The 17,532-nt window shown below is 45.2% G+C and overlaps 1 protein-coding gene across 3 annotated transcripts in view; it reads right to left on the reverse strand.

Annotated features, from left to right (window-relative positions):
* Positions 1-17,532, reverse strand: part of ADCY8 (adenylate cyclase 8) — a 226,175-nt gene that overhangs the window by 69,320 nt on the left and 139,323 nt on the right. For 2 of the 3 annotated variants that reach the window (XM_058699092.1, XM_058699091.1), the window contains exons 8-9: positions 17,157-17,354; positions 1,864-1,964 (exon numbers count right to left, since the gene is read on the reverse strand). In XM_058699092.1, the coding sequence (XP_058555075.1) occupies positions 1,864-1,964; positions 17,157-17,354 (299 nt within the window). The remainder of the gene's footprint in view (positions 1-1,863; positions 1,965-17,156; positions 17,355-17,532) is intronic. The other variant, XM_058699093.1, reaches the window with a different exon arrangement.

Below are 17,532 nucleotides of genomic sequence, written 5' to 3' on the forward strand. Positions count from 1 at the left end.
TGCATAAAACCTTTACTCTAGCCTCCCATGTGCCCACGACTCTACAAACACAAGGGTTTCCGCACCTCTGTGCCTTTGCCAATGCTCTTTTTTAAGACTGGGAATCTTCCCCCACTCGATCTCATTCTTCTCAGCCCAAAATATTACTTTTTCTGCCAACTTTTCCTTAAACCATCTGCTCACAATGAATCGCTGATTTGGGTACACAGTAGGTAAGCAGTTAAAAGCACAGACTCTGGGGCGCCTGGGTGGCTTGGTCGGTTAAGTGTCCGACTTCAGCTCAGGTCATGATCTCTCGGTCCGTGAGTTCAGGCCCCGCGTCGGGCTCTGTGTTGACAGCTCAAAGCCTGGAGCCTGTTTCAGATTCTGTGTCTCCCTCTCTCTCTGCCCCTCCCCTGTTCATGCTCTGTCTCTCTCTGTCTCAAAAATAAATAAACGTTAAAAAAATTTTTTTTAGGGGCGCCTGGGTGGCTCAGTTGGTTAAACGTCCGACTTCGGCTCAGGTCATGATCTCACGGTCCGTGAGTTCGAGCCCCGCGTCGGGCTCTGTGCTGACAGCTCAGAGCCTGGAGCCTGTTTCAGATTCTGTGTCTCCCTCTGTCTCTGCCCCTCCCCCGTTCATGCTCTGTCTCTCTCTGTCTCAAAAATAAATAAACGTTAAAAAAAAATTTTTTAAAAATTAAAAAAAATAAAAAAATAAAAAATCTTTTTTTAAATAAAAAATAAAAAAAAAAAAGCACACACTCTGTCTCTGGATTCAACTCCCAGTTCAGCCATTATATAGGTATGTGACCTTGGATATAGCCTCATCTACAAAATGGGAATCAGAGTGCGCCCTCACTTACCGGTTGTCTTTGAGGCTTTGTGGAGACAACCCATGCAAAGGATTGAACATTTTTCTGCCAGGTAATAAGTGCTCATTAACCGGACAGTCGTCATTAATGTGTCTTAGAGGATGCAGACCTCCTCCCACAAAATTGTACCATACTCGGGGTCTAGCGTATCGCTTGCCTGTATTAGACATTTAACAAGTGTTTGTCGATCTCATCAAAGGGGAAAATTCATGGTAAGTTTTGGGAGAAGGGAATTTACCTAAGAAAGCAGGTAGGGGCTTCCTCAAAGTACAGGAAGGGCAAAAAGCATGGCCACGAGACTAATCCGGAACTAAGTTCCAGTGCTGGCTGGGGCACCCAGGACCTGTGCCATACGAGTCTGTGTCTGCATGGAGTGTCAAGGGCCCACACGCCGGAAGGAGACTTCCTGGGTTTGAATCGAGGCGGTCACATTTGCAACTGTGAGACCTTGTGCAAGTCATTCCATTACTCCGGGCCTCAGTTCTCTCCTCTTTAAAATGGGGACAGCAGTAGTACCTACCTCACAGGGTGGCCATGAGGATTTTATGGGCTACTGCATGTAAGGTATTTGCAACAGTGACTGGCCACATATAGGTGTCTGCAGTGTTATTAAAGTGCCAACTTCGCTGGCCCAGGAAGCTATGATGATGCTTTATCTATGAACAACAAAGAGGTCATTAACAAAGGGACAAGACCATGGGGAGGGAGGCTCTAATACTTACTTGCCGCATTCGTGGGTGCAATGTCAAATCAGAGCGGGGCCTATTTTGATTTTGGTTGTGGTTTTTATTGAGACTGGGGAAAGACTCTTGCCTTGGTAGAGCAGGGAGATGATGCAGAGTAAGACAACCCGGACAGACACTGATAACTGGCCAACGTTTCCGTGTGGATCCTGGATCCCGCTATTTTAAATTCTGAGCCTTTGAAAAGGTCAGCGGGCTGGCTCCAGGTGAGGGACCATCAACGCACAAAGACATTTCACCTGATAACTTAGTCCTTTCGTATTTACCTTGAAGAAGGAAGCAAACTTTGTATTGCCGTGATAAATAGGAGAACGATAAATGCACAGACCAAGTTTGACTTGAATACTTCATCCCTCATTTGAGAATACTGTAATTAAAAAAAAAAAAGGAGAATAAGTTACTTTATAGCAAAGCTGGACCTCTGGAAGAGTTAAGTTTTACCAGTGTTTGGAGTGGCGGGAAAACAGCAAGAAGAAACAAGGCATTTAAACATTTTTTTTTTTTAAAAGAGGAGTCCATATCTTAATTAACCCTTCACAGAGTCTTACGTCCATCCCTCCCTCCAACCTCCCAACGAGAGCCCAGAAGTGAATGCAATTCCCTTTGCAGCAAAAAGGAACGGGAAGGGACCCTGCACGTTTCTCCTGCTCTCCTTCCTCCGAACTAACGTCACTTTAACAAAACAGAAGCGCACACATCCATAAACGTCGCAAATCAAATTCACATGGACTCTCTTCATGAGTAAACTTGAGTCATTGAAGGGTCTCGCTCTATTTCGTGTTAGGTTTGGAACACAGGGAACGGTTTTGCCTGAGTCTTCCTGCCTCCTTTTTCATGGAAACTATTAAAAAATAAGGTCACAGAATCTTAGAGGGGAGAGCAGCCTAAGAGAGTTCTAGCAAGGGCAAGCCCTCTCATTCCACACAGGGAAACCCAACGGATTGACCAGCATGCTCAATGCCCTTCTGTTGTCTGAGGGAGGGGGCCCCGGCAAATGGTGCCAACTTTATTTTGATGATCTGGAGTGCCCAGTAATTTCATTGTCCAGCCTTAAAAGCTTCTGGAAGGTCAACACTGAATGTGAACTTGCCTTAGTCCTGCCTAGTTTCCGGAACCATCTGGGAGTCACTAAATGAAGAAGCATCCAATTCCTTCAGGAGGAGGAAAGGATTTTCAAAACTGAAGACGACCTTAAAATTAGCCTCAAGCAAGCCCCTCATTTTCCCTAACAGCCAGAGAGGGCGCGAACAGACAGCTAAGCCTGGCTTTGGAACTTTGTCATCCTGGATTCGAATTTCACAGTGACTCCATAGAGGAAACAAATGAATAGAACCGTTGCAACACCTCAGGCTCCGCATCCCCAGCACCAAGAGACGATCTGGGCCAGGTTGATGAAACAGTATCAGTCCAACTGGTCGGACTGCTGGTGACAATCGACAGTTACCTGAGTTTTATTCTTCGCCTACATCCTGGTGTGGTCCGGGGTTTAGGCTGACCTGAGTGCTCAGTGTTACGGCCAGGACGTGGGAAAGTCAGTGTCCTGTAGCTGGAGCTCTCCAGGGGGGGAGCACAACATTGCTCAGAGACCGCACATTCTCTGCGGCTTCAGGACAATGCTTTTTCTGCTCCCTAGTCCTGAGGCCTCTGTCTGCATGCTGACAACCTGTGTGGTATCTGGAGGGGAACCTGGAATATTCCCCCAAAGGATCACGACATGCCATCTTAACTCCCGATAAAACTACAGACAATCCGTATCACCAGGGGCTGTAAAGAGCGTTACCTAGGACCGGGGCACAGGCACAGAGAGGCATGCCCACACACACCAGCTGGGAAATAGTAAGTTGGCCACAGAACAGTTAATTCAAGGACAGATAGGTCCTTGTGCAAAATAAATTGCACAAGATCTGACTCTTCTTTGTCAGCTGACGGATGGATTTCACACCAGCTTGGTCATATAGATTTGATAATGAGATTTTGAAAACAGCACGAGTAACGTTTAGCGTACTTAGTCCCTCTCCTCTCGTTTTGCCTCCCCATCATCACCGCCCTTAGCACAGCACCTTGGCGTTACCATGGATCGTCGCCTTCAGGAAGCCTTCCCGTGGCATCCCTGGTGTCTACTCCAATGCCTGCTGGTGACCATCAGATGATCTTCTCTGCTTTGTTGGAGCAAGTGGGTTTCTATCCTCTGAGCTGGGGCAGGCCACCCTAGGGCTCTAAATACCCTCCACTCGGACACTCCCAGTGCCTGAGGACTCACTCCTTTGCCAAGGGTTCCTTCCCACTTTGGGTCTATTTTTACTGTGAAAAGGTATTTCCTGTAGACCCCAAGCTTGAGTTCCTTTCGTCTCCTGAATGCTTCTTGCCGATGGCTTTAAAAATGCCCCATAGTCCTCATTTGTCCAGCCTAAAGTGCGCATGGCTTTAGGCTTTTCGTTTTCTTCAGATGGCAGGCTGGGAGACTCACTCTGCCTCCAGATCTTTCACTCAGTCAGTGCCCCCACCATGAGCGACGCCAGTTTCTCTGAATCTCACTTTTCTTATCTGTCCGATGGGGGATTAATACAATTCACAGGTTCTCAATGCTATTATCCTATTTGTGCTAGAATTTAATGATACATTCCCTTTTTTTCATGTTTGAACTCCAGTTCCAGCACCGTCACAAGAAAGAGCCTTACAATATTTGGGAAGCTGATGTCAATCGAATGTAAAATACTGGGTTTCAGAATGGAGTGCATTGTTACTTTGGAAACACAAAGGAGAACAGGACTATGGCAAGACAATTCCTAATTGGTTCAGGATGATAGGGTACTGACATTGGGGAGTGATTCATTTCACTTCCTCTTGACTCGTGAAGGTCTGAACACGCTGGCTATATTAAGTTACAAGTACCCTCTCTCCTGCTACAGTCAGAGACTGCTCACCTCATGTCTGTCCCATCCTCACTTGGCCTTACTTATTCTTTGAAGTCTCAGTCATGAGCAAAATGGTCAATCTAGAGCTAGACGACCTGTATTTGAACCCCAGCTCCAACACTTACTAGCTACGGGACCCCAGACAAGTTTACTAAGCTTTGTGTCACAGTTTGCTCATCAAGAAAAGTGCCTACGGCAGATGCTTAGGGCTCGCGACGGCCTCATACACATATTCCCTATACTTGATTTACTTATCTTGATAATACTTACTTGATTGATTATACTTATTGGATTGCTATGAATGTTACCTTTTTGAAGCCTGCTTTTCAACTGCATGGTTGCCTTCTAGAATGCTGTCTTCTATTGCTCTACAGACAACGGTATCTTGTATTCAGTAAGGTCCCCTGAAGCGTGGCTGATTGATTGGTCCATTATGTTAGAAAGGGAATAGTAATCTCATTTTTTTTTTTTGGCTTAGTTAAAAATCCTGCCCTTACTCCTTCCCCTTCCTCCCAAAAGATCTAACAGTGTGCGGAATTCTCCACTTCCCCAGGGACCTTTAGGAAAGGAGTCCTTGGGAATGACCACTGGGCCTTTATAATTCACTGAGCCCTTGATCTGCAAGAGATTGTATATATAAATTCATCTGCAAGAGAATGTATATAGAAATTGAGAATCTGATATAGAGAAAGGGTTTGTCAAGGTCAGTTGGGGGAATTGGTGGCAAAGTTCAGACAAAAAGCCACATCTCTTGGCTCTCAAAGGAAGGTTCGCTCCATTAGACCACTGTCTGAGGGCAGAAAATGCCTGAAGCCAGCACCTGAGCCAACTTTTGGAATTAGTACCAATTAAGAGTGCATGCCACTTGGAACAAATTACAAATGTTTTCTTTGAAGCCTTAGATTAGAACTTGGATTACTTTTTGTTTTGAATCTGTAAGACTCTCAGGAAATGGTCAAAATCTTGCAACATATGTGAAGAATAATAACTAATGCCTGGTGCAAGGTAGGCACCACGCTATGTACTTTATGTGGATGATCTCTTTTGGTTATCACAACAGCACTTTGGGGAAGATACCGTTTATCATATCCCCATTTTGCAGAAAATGAAACTGAGGATTAGAATAATGGAATAACTCAACCAGGACTTTACAGATTTTCGGTAGAGAATCCAGAGTTTGACCCCGGAGTGCCACGTCTCATTGGCTGCACGATCTGCTGCTACCTTGATGTTTCGAAGGCAGGGCCATCGTCGTAGGGTACACGATAGCGTGTCTTGCTCTATTTCAAGAATGTGGTTCATGATACAAAGAAAGGGAATGTCTTGAAAATTTGAGTCTATGTAAGCCATGGTTAGAATGAGGGTAAAGCATGATCTGGGCTAAGGATGAACCTTAGAGGGGCACCTGGGTGGCTTAGTCACTTTCGGCTAACTGACTCAATTTCCGCTTAGGTCGAAATTCGTTCATGGTCATGAGATCCATCCCTGCACTGGATTCCATGATGACAGCATGGAGCCTGCTTGGGATTCTCTCTCTTCCTCGCTCTCTGCTCCTCTTGCATATACTCTCTCTCTCTCAAAATAATGAAACAAACTTAAAAAAAAAAAGATAGACCTTCAAGACACCCTATGAATGAGTTTAATACATGGGCACTGCTGAATTTCCATGACTGATGAATGAGTCCTCAGCCCAAAGCAATACAAAGTTAAGGGCCCTTTTCTTAAGGCCTGCGTGGGTGAACAAATAGAAGAAACTGAAAGACACAGTGGACTTTAAGTGTAACCATGAGAGGAACCATATAAGTAATGAAAATGTTGTTTGAAAAATAGAAGTTTCCTACTTGTTTGATCAAGTTGAGACTTGGCACCTCTTCCGGGGAGGTGGGGCAGGAAGGACGTGCGTTCCACTTTGTTCACGTCGGGGATGTGGGCCCTGCACTCTCTTGAAAGGCATCTTCAGGAATGAAATCAGAGCCATGAGGATCTAAGGGTTCCTCGATCTATCACAAGGGAGCCCGAAAACCAAGTTTGATCACACAAGGAAAAACCCATTCTAGATTCTTCATCCAGAAAGGTGCGACCAGGGAAGCTACCTTTCAGAGGGGAGGCACAGGGCTTCCCATGTTGTTTTTGTGCCCGATATAGGCCTGGAAAACCTTTTGGTATGTGTGGGACAGAAGCTATCCTTTTCTCTTAGATTTTCTACTTGGGCTCTGAGTGAGCTAAAGGGTACTGACTAAATACTTGCATCCTTATAAGATGTAAAAAATACTTCTAACTGAAGCCATGACCTAGTTAATTGTCCGAACTACAACCACACTGTCTTTTTATCCAGTTGTGTATGTGAGATTATGCAATTTTTCAGGAGGAGTGGACTGTATTTGTCACTTTGGTCCAATGCTTACTAATGTCAGTTTCACTCAGTGAAACCTCTCAGAAATGAGCCATTGACTCCTGCCTGAAGATTTCCAGTGATGGGGGAAATCAACCCCTCACTTGAGAGCCTAATTCCATCATTGGATAAATCTAATTGGAAACAAGATCATTTTCTAGCATGTTTGCTAAAGTAAAGAAGAATCTCAACCGGGGCAATCTGCTCGTTTCGCACGAGTGAATGGAGGAATTTAACTTCTATTGTTAAGCTCATGTATTATGTAGTGTGACGATGGCTAGAGCACCCTTAATTGATCCTGTGGGTAAAAGACATAATTGCAATAAAAGAGGGAGGGACTAATTTTCACTAAGTTCATATTTTCAAATAGACAGCCTTCTCTATCTTGGGTGTGTAGTGTCTAACCAAATCATCACTGAAAGCAATTCTATGAGTGACCAGCGCGTCCGAAGAACGTCTCACTATCAGACTTCTTCCCAAGTAACCTGACCTTTGAACAAAGATAGATTTCTTCATCTTTAATAAAGTCACAAGGAATCAGGCTAACACATATCTAAATGGACAGCTTAGAATGAGGCCTGGGAGGACACTACCCCAGGCATGACAGAAGACCCTTAGTGACCCAATATCCTTCATGGATTAGGCTACTATGTTCTGGTCTTCCTTGGTAGGGAGGTTGACTGACATGTGAGAATCCCAAGCTGGACTTTACAAAGCTTCCAGCCCAAATCTTCTAGCCCACCCTCTCTCAAACGTCCCATCCTTGGGAGGAGAGACTGGTTCTTTCCTGACTGGCCCAGTTCCCCAAGCCATGATAAGCTCCAGGGAGTGGTAACTACTCCTGTGTTCCCTGCCTAGAAGCCCCTTTTTAGAGGTGCTGGTGATGTCTACATATGAGGAATTAAGATTGCTCTAAGAACTTGACCAATGTCCTCTGGGCTGAAATCATCCTAATTCTACCATTCTACACTGTACTTCCGTAGATGGAATTGGTACGTCTGACTCTGAAAATATTGGCTTTGTGGGCCGAAAGCTACCTAATTGGTCTGATGAAAAGATACAAGTGAAATGACCCTCGATATCATCTGACCGCCTGGAGGGTGTTAGAAATAGCAGTAATTTTACAGGACAATATCATGAATATAAAGGGAGTCTCACAAAGCTACTGTTTGAATGAGGGATGGATTTTCTTCCTCAGCCTCCTTGAAACCTTTGAAACCTGTTCTTCCCGCCTGAAGGAGGTGGCCTAAATATTCTTACCATTCTGGGCCTCACAAGAGCAGTAAAAAGCCAAGAGTAACCTGATACTGTAACAGAATAGTTATTTTTAAAAAATGACTTCAAAAATAAGGTCATTGAAATGATCGGGACGTATCCGATTCAGAAAAATAAGAGAGAACACCTGAGACCATTTGGTTCACGCTCCATAGTCCTACCTCTCTGCATCTCCAGGGCATTTAGGAGAGCACTTGTCAGAAGGAGCACTGGGTGTCGTACGTAAGTGATGAATCATGGGAGTCTGCCCCCCAAAGCAAGAGCACGCTGTATACACTGTATGTTAGCCAATGTGACCATAAATCATATTTAAAAAGTAAGAAACGGAGTGGTCCGACAAATTCTGAGTGTCTCCAAAAAAAATGCGTTTTGTCACTACCTAATTCCAGAGTCCAACCTCCTAATCTATTAGAAAATTCCTTCATTCTCCTAGCCTCTGCCACAATTCCTCCTTAATGACGCCATTCCAGTCATTGTAACTTCAACAGGAGTGGGTGGGAAGGAGGAAAAAGAAAAGTCCAGGTTTGTGATGCGTTTTTCTGCAACTCTTGCAAGCCCCCACTTAACTTTGATCTCTTCATAAAAGATAAAATGGGGAGAACTTCTGAACTTAGATAAGAACCAATGGTACTCAGCCAAAGGCTTATCTAAAGTTTCTCTTGTGTGACAAATGCTTGCTTTCATGTAGCCGCGGACAGCAAAAAAAAGTAGCATTAAATGAACGTATTGAAAGTACGCAGGGCAAAATTCGGTTCGTTCCAAGCACTATCCATGACAGGTATTCCTACTACTGGAAAAGTGGGCGAGCTCTGATCGCTGACTTGCGAGTGGAAAAGGAAGCTCACCCATAGTTTTGTCTAACAACGCCTTTGGTCTTTGAGGTGGCTCTTCTCTGCTTTTGCCTGCTCTCTCAAGCCATCGGCTCACACAGTTCATTCCTTGACTGCTCACACCACCCAGCCTTCTTTTCGGATACACAGCTCAGGGGCAATTCCAGGGCTCGACCTTCCTACGTCCACTGCTCTGAGATGGATGGAGCTGTCTCACGCGCCTGCTTATTGGCTTCTTCCATTTTCACACGTGTGTGGGCAGCGCGAATGATGGGGGTGCCCTTGTTTTATCTGGGTGCTTCCAGGAACACGTGGTGGATCGTGTGTGCGTGCGTGCGTGCATGTGTGTGTGCATATATGCATGTGTACATATCTGTGCATGGGTGTGTGTGTGCCTGTCTGTGCATGTGTGTGTACGTGCATTCATGTGTATGTGTTTGTGCATGTACACGGGTGTGTGTACCTGTTTGTGCATGTGTGTGCATGCATGCATGAGTGCCTTGTGTGTACATGTGCACACGTGTAGCCACGTGTGTGTTTATACATGCCTGTGCATGGGTTGCCCATGTATGCGCGTGTACACGCCTCTGCATGTGTATGGGTGTGTATATGCATGCAAGTGTACGTGTCTGTGCTTGTGCGTGGATATGTATGCATGTACACCTGTGTATGTGCATGGGGGTGTGTGCACAGGTATGCATGTGTACACGTCTGTGTGTGTGCATGTATTCATGTGCATGCACATGCATGGATGTGTACATATATGTGCATGAGCGTGTACATATATGTATACGCATATTGTCTGTGCATGGGTGTGTATGTAGCAGAGGCAAACAGAGAATGAGAGAAATGATCATGGTTTAATGTAGATTGTTTTGTTTCTGCCTCCAAGGTATTTCCCGCATGCACGGCTATGTGTTTGTGCATGTGCATGGGTATGTGTGTACCTGTTTGTGCATGCGTGTGTACATGTATGCATGTGTGCATGCAAATAATCCCTCCCACGCACCCCGCCAGCCCCATCCTCAACACGTTCCAAACTATATGAAAAGAAGCACCCTGAAAGCAATAAGATCTTGTGCAGTGTGGTAGAAAAAGTCCGAGTTTTGGAAAAAGCTAGATTTGAATCCCCGTTCTGCTGTCCTCTACATGTTTGAGCCCTGAGAAAGTTACCCCAAATCTCTGGGCCTCCCTCCTCTATCAAACAGCGAAACGAATCCCTACATGAAAGGACTGTTGGAAAAATCAAGTGAGGTCCCAAATATAAGACGCTTACGGTGGGGCCTGATAAGAAAGTGATCAGCAAATGCCAGCTTCCTCACAACACTGTCGCCTCGAGACGCTTAAGAAGTACTATCTGCATTTCACCTGCACGGCAAGCTTGTGAGGTGGTCACTACCGTGCCCATCTCTAGGATGGGAAGCTCAGGGACTTGCCCGGGGTCACGAGCCGAAGTGTCAGCTGGAAGGCAGTGGAGGCCGTGTCTTTCTGTCTCGGTCTGTGTCTGAAGCAGGCAGCACACAGCACATGCTCTGAGCTGAGCCTGACGGGCTTCCCAGGGAGTCACAAGCATGGACAGAAGGACAGTCCTTGCAACGGCAGAAAGAGACTCATGTGTGAAACATACAGTCCTTCACTGGTTTGGTTTGGGGGGGAAGAAAGGCATGGCCTTTGGGACACCAAACGCTCTTAAAGAGCTGATCTTTCTCATCTTACTTGGAAGACGGTTGTAATAGAGAATTTGGAGTAATCAAATCATTTAGAGAAAAGACACCTGAATCACCCTTACCTAGTTAAATACATCCCAGGGGGCCAAGGGGGCCACGCGTGTGCTCCAGTGACTGAGAGGCAATGCGGGGCTCCCTCAACGGGCTGTCTGTGTGCACTCAGTTTGTGTGCACCTTTATGTACCTTTGTGATTACGAACTTATGAAGGCTGTGCCCCTGGTACACAAGGCACAGTGAGATGGTCACCTCCCACCATTTATAATGAACTAGTTTCTTTAAGGAAGCTCTAAAAGTGTGAGATTTATTTATTTATTTTAGCCTCATCCTGATTTGGATCGGCAAAGGATTAATCAGAAAGGAAGGGAACAGAATAGCTATTGCATTTATTCCACCATCTATTCTCTGAGTCTTATGTCATCTTATATTCACAACAACCCAATGAGGGGCAGATATTATGACCGTCATCATCTCAGTGAGATCACCTTGTCCTGTGTCACCCAGTCAGTAACTGGTAGGAAGTGGGTTCAAGCATGTCTATCCGGTAATCAAGAGTAAGTTCTTCCTCTGGCGTTTAACAAAGACCAGACACTTGTGAGATAAAATGTAGCTTACAAAAGTCCACCCGAGAGATGGAAAGTTCTCAACTTGTCAGCATCCACTAATGACCAGGAAATTCATCAACCCTCCTTTACACCTGCTTCTATTTCCAAAGTGGGATTTGAACCCGGGTCTGCTTGACTCCAGAGTCTGAGCTCCTAGAACACTGTGAGCTCTACAGAGACATTCCCTCTAGGCCTGCCTGAGGCCACACTGGCATCCAGTGTGGATCTAGGACCTTCTGATATGCCTTGATCTCTGAGGGTGTAAGGCAAGGGACAACCCCAAGTCTTAACATACAGCCAAGGACAGAGAAAGGTGGCCACCAACTTGGGACAAAGGAATCCTGGGAGAGTGTTTCCCTAAATGTAACTCCCCCTGAAAAATCAGAATATTGGGGACAGAGTAATGGGTGGGTATTTGTATTTTCAAAAGAACCCCAGATGATCTTCTAGGTGGAAAAATATCAGCCTAGGACAAGGAGACTTTTTATCACTTGAAAGTTTCACAATCACATAAGGAGGTCTTTTCTCAAAGAAAAAGGTTTTGGAATTTAGCAGAAAGATGCCAGCATTGAAGAAAAGAAGGAAATTTAGTCATTGTTGATATGGTTTGATTTTAATACTTAGACTCCCAAAACGCCCACACCAAAAGCATAACTTCTCATAAACAAATTTTGAACTATATATTAAACATAGCCTAACCTTTATTTGAGACGAGGAAGTTGACTCATTCTGAGGTGGTGATATTGTTTTTGAACACTAAGCTTAATGAAGTCACTCCAGGTAAGTGTCCTTATGCTACTGAGCTCTTCAGGCACTAAAAATATTAGGCCAGTTTATTTAGCCTGGCAACATCCATACGTAATTGTAATTAATTGCCTTCTCCATCCTAAGCTTCATAAATAGTAAATAAAGAGCCTTGTCCTAGAAGAGAAATGAGGACCAGAGGCTGATAAATATCACCTTCTCGTAAATGTTCTGGGGTTAAGTTTTTCATTATATAAAGAACACTCACAAATCAGTATGACCGAGGTGAGCACCACAATGAAAAATGACAAGGCGAATGTGCAAGTCACAAAAGAAGAAACAGACAAAAACCATAAAAACACACACAGACACAATTTCAACCTCAAGAACGACTAAAACATTAAAAGTGACGGGAGGTGCTATTTCTTATCAAGGTGGCAGTTTAAAAGTAGAGACACAATTTTGAGAGCGATTTTGGAACGTACATCAAGTATTTTTAAATGCAGATCCCCTAGCAGCCATGTTTGGGATTCTATCCCAAGGAATGAATTAAGCATGGGTGTATGATTTAACTAAGGCAGTGGTCACTGCAATGCGGTTTATAATTTATAATAGTGAAAAACTGAGAGAAGAAGAGCCAAAGATGCTTAAAACAGGCAAGGAAGTAACGTGCAGTTACAAACATTCGTACAAAAATTCGTAACTGCACACTTAATAGTATGGGGAACAGCTCAAGCAAAGAACACCTAACAGCACGTCACCCATTGTTATTTACAAAACAATCCCATTGTGAAATAAAATGGCGCGTGGATGAGTACAGAGGATCACGGTCATGGAAGCATAGCATGACTGTGCCCAAGTCTTTACAGCGGTTATCCTGGACTGTAAGATCACATGAGATGCCATTTTCTTCTTTGTCTTCTATGCTTGGCACACACTTTTCTTAGTGAAAATACATTCATTGTTTTCATATATAAGAAAAGAAAAAATCCACTATGGTCAGTAGTATTGGACAAACGTGTTGTGTTTCTACACCCCTTTACCATAATTCTTGTTTCTGTTTGCCCCTGAGATCTGTCAGCTGTCTCAGGAAACAGTGAGCTTGAGACTAAAGAAGGGCAGAGGATTCGTCTGTGAAATTTGGGAAGACCTTTGATGCCTGGTCTGTGCCTCCCAGCCCCACCCAGAAATCTGCTCAGAAGGTCTTCGTGGGGATTCTGGGAACTAGAGACGCTAAGAACCACTGATTCTAACCGGGCTGGGGCCCAAGCCCTGGCTCACGTTTTTTGTCCTCCACGTTGGTAAGTTTTGAAAGTGAAGAGAGGTGCTCCCAACAATCACACTGAGAAAATAAATGTCTCAGGCAAACCAGGACATATGGTCACCATGGTCAGAGGGAATTCAGAGGCTCATCGCATCGATTGCTGAAAGGTACCAGGGGCTGTCCAACTCTCTCTTCACAGATGAGGAAACTGAGGGCCAGAGAGAAGGAAAAATGGGTTGCCCAATCTCGGCGAAGCCACATGAGTCATGAGCATGCTTTTTTGAAGCTTAACACAAAAGACTCCCGTGTGTGTGTGTGTGTGTGTGTGTGTGTGTGTGTTTGTACCACCATGAAATGACATGGTAGGGAGTGATCAGAACGTCACAGTCTTCTCTCCTGAAGCTTCGCTGCAAAAAGTCACATCAACACTGACTCATGTCTTTTGGCTCTTACGGTTCTAAAAAATATCCCGAGGCCAACTACAGGAGTCAAGACAGTCTTCTCTAAACTTCTCCTGAATCTGCATCTTCGTTCATTCAGCAGACATTTATGCAACACCACGCGGTACGTAAAAGCCCCAGCTCACAGAACCCTGTTGGTGGATGGGGCCAATTTTTATAAGCGAATGAGACCGGGAAATGTGTGAATGACATTTCAAGGGAGATTTTATGTTCTCTAGTTCACTATAAAGGCGGGGAGGGGATGGCGTTCCCTTGTTCGCAGGTCTTCTTATTGTTCGAATAGAATGAAGCCTTTCCTTCCCCACAAAAGTTCCGATGGTAAAATCGTTGTTTCCGTTTCCTGTCTTCCTTTTGGAAAACATGCCTTTATGGCTCAAACTTGCTCCTAAGAAGCAAGGTAGGGCAGTGGGAGGAAAGAAGTCTTTGGGGCCACAAAGACTGTATATATTTCAACAATCCTAAGATGTGCTATTTTTTCCCCCACCTTTTAACAGCTCTGGAACCAGAAGGCAACTTATTCTCAACGGAGTTCTTCCAGAGAGGTCTTTGACTGCTTCTGCTGATCAGCAGGGGGCAATATCAACCTGGGACTTCAGTACATTCAATTCTCTGCCTGAGGCTTCTTAAAGGCCACATTCATTGTGTGAAATCAGGTGGCAAAGCTATGTAGATTTCGTTTTGGAGTTTAACCTCTTGGAGAGCTCCTTTTTTGCCTCGCCAATATCAGGAGATAAACCTGTGGGTTTCCTTACTCTCCTTATCTGCCGGGTGGGATTTTTTTGGTCCATCTTTATCTCGAGGGTAAGCCCAGCTTATTGGGAGGAGTTCCTTTTAGACTCCGCCTACTGGGTGATTTTTCCTTCTTGATGACGCATAGAAAATGGGGCATCTCATAGTTGATGGTACCTTCGAGTCAATAAAACGTGGCAGCCAGATTTTGAGATCTAGGACCTCTCCTTGACCTCTAGGAGGCTCAGTTTTCTCTTTTGTAAGCAGGACAGTAATGTTTCTCTGAGGACGCAATAAACTGATATACATAAACACCAGGCAACGGTAGAGGCACATTGATGCTGGTCTCCAATTTTGGAATCTTGTGGACTTGAAGGCACTGTGTCAATTTTGCTAAGGTTCTAGGACTCTTTCCTACTTACTCTCTCTCCCGAACCCCTGCTCCCTGCCTTCCACTCCATCCACAGTTCAAAGAGGAGAGAATGGAAGTTAGCACAGTATTGTTGTCTTTATATGAGGAACTGGGAGAGAAAGAGCCCCGGGACTCCCAGGATAGACAGTGCGGTGCATAGACCAGGCACCGGCTGGGGGGCTCAGCCGGTGCCCTCCGGGGGCACCGGAGGGCTCAGATAGAAGCCCCTCTATGGACAGGTGGCGTCTGGGCAGGCTACCTAATCATTTCCCCGTGTCTCCATTTCATCAAGCATAAAATGAGGCTCATAATAGCACTTACGTCACATTGTCATTGTCAGTGCATTCATTCTAAAAGCTTAGAATAGTGCCTGGTATTTGGTAAATACCAATACCATCGATGGGATCAATGAAATCAATGATTCCTACTTGTTATATATCCTCTGCTCGACAGTGATGCAGCCCCTGGAGAGAGAGTCTCAAAGCAAGAGTCAAAGAGGAGTGTCTCTGTGACAGAAGGGTAGCGAACCTTTCCCGACGCGCCCTACTGTCCTCACTGCGGGGAACCAACCCATGCGACACGCAGAGCCCGCACTGGAAGGTGCAAGGCTGGACAGTCAGTGGGCAAATCCCCCGTGTCTGTTCAGGGAACTACCCTTTGCTTTTCCTAGAAGAGCTTCTCCTGGACCCAGAAATCAACCACAGACACATTGTACTCTCCCCAGCACCCCCCCCCCACCCCCAGGTCCATTCCTGCTCCAATACCAGGTCCCTGCAGAGAAGATAGAGACACCACTGAATACAATGCATTAAAAATGATCTATCGTCTGTAGGAGTCAGGTCATTAGCGACGCAAGTACATCTTTAGCAAGAACGAACAAAAGGGTTTTGTATAGCTCTGGACATAGGTATTTTACCCAGGCTAATTGAGAAGATTCTTTGCTAGACTACCTCGTTTTCCTTCAATATAGCAACCGAGAAAGAAAATGCATTTAATTTGGACCTTAAGCCCTTAATTATATTACAAATAAGAAATGTCTACCTGCTACTCGGAGGGGGGAGGCGTTGAGTGAGGCAAAATGGTTCTTCTCTATCTGTTTTGTTAGTACACAGACTCAATGCATTTCAAATTATGAACCAGAGGTGAAGACACTAATTTTGGAGTTTGCAACCTTTCAGGTAGTTATCAAAGACACTCATTGGGAACGGTACATGCGCCCAGAAGTGTGAATTCTCCAAATCGAGGAGAGCAGAGCGTCCGAGGGAGCTGAGCAAAGTAACAACAAACTGCTCGCTGAAGCTTTGCAGAATATCGGATCAAACTCCTGAAATTTGCTTGCAAATTCCCTGCTGTTTTTGCCTGAGGCTCCTGCAGAGGCCAAGCGCCTCCTGTGCTCAGTCAAGGAAGGTCTGTCAGCTTCCATCAGCACAGAGGAGCAGCCCAGTTAAACAGGGGCAGTGCCTGCCTCCTCGCCGTCTTTTATAGATTAGAGCGAGAGCAGGAGAGAGGCATGGGAAACCGTCATCTTCAATAGGGCGATGGCTGCCATTTTTGAACACTTGACTTAATCGAGGCATTGCCTGGAGCCTCTCATAATAGCCTATTACGAGGGAGGTACATCCATTGTGCTCACCACCCACTGAGGAACTCAGGCTTAGAAGGGCACAAGGCAAGAAAGTGACAAGGTAGAATCTGCACCCACCACCCACCTTCTTTCCCCTGTGCCTACATCAGGAGCGCTCTGAGCCAGCAGACAACTGGGAAAATGGGAGAAGAGGGGTCTGTAATCTAAGAAAGGTGGTCTTTGTCACCAGTGCTGGTGTCAAGTCATTGGGTGGCCTCATACCTTACGTGACAGAGAGCTACAACTGACACGAATTCTCCTAAAAGCAAAAGCACGTGCGTGTTACTGTCACTTACTGGTTAAAAATCTCACAGTGGAGGGAACTCCTTTGTTCTTTTCATGACCTTCCCCTTAGAGAACAAAGCTGGGGCCCCCTGTATCTAACCAGCCTCTCCATTCATGGCCTTCAGTCTACTCATGATTTGCAAAGAGAAAAAGAAAAGACAGCACCAAACCAGACTAAACAAACAAACAACAAAGACACCGACCAACACCGCAGCCCCCGGGCTCTCTCTCCGGTCCCGTCAACATTTACGACAATTTACTTCGGAAAAAAAGAGCCACTGTGGAGACCCAGCTCTACCTTGTGCTCCAGGCTGGAGTCTTTAAACATCAGTGAGAATGGCTTGATATGCTCTCTTCTCAATTTATCGCCACTCCGCAAGTCGATGGTATGTTCTATTCTCTTGTTAATTTCCTCAGGCCCAGACTGGACATGCAAAGCTTGTGCAAGATGGTTTGGAAGTAGATTTATTGAATTTCTTGTTAGGGCAGCCAGAGTCTAGGGGGAAAGCACATGCAAACACAATAAACCTGCTAGTCCCCGTTGGATTAAGAAGAAATGCAATGTTTTTAGATCAGGTTGCATTGCAAACACAGTAACAGCGCTCCATGCAGTTGTATTCGGTGAAACCTACAGAGGTTCATCAGTTAGCATTTGCTTCAGAGAAACACAACCC

The sequence above is a fragment of the Neofelis nebulosa genome, chromosome 14 (genome assembly GCF_028018385.1).
Source record: "Neofelis nebulosa isolate mNeoNeb1 chromosome 14, mNeoNeb1.pri, whole genome shotgun sequence".
Classification (NCBI taxonomy): domain Eukaryota; kingdom Metazoa; phylum Chordata; class Mammalia; order Carnivora; family Felidae; genus Neofelis; species Neofelis nebulosa.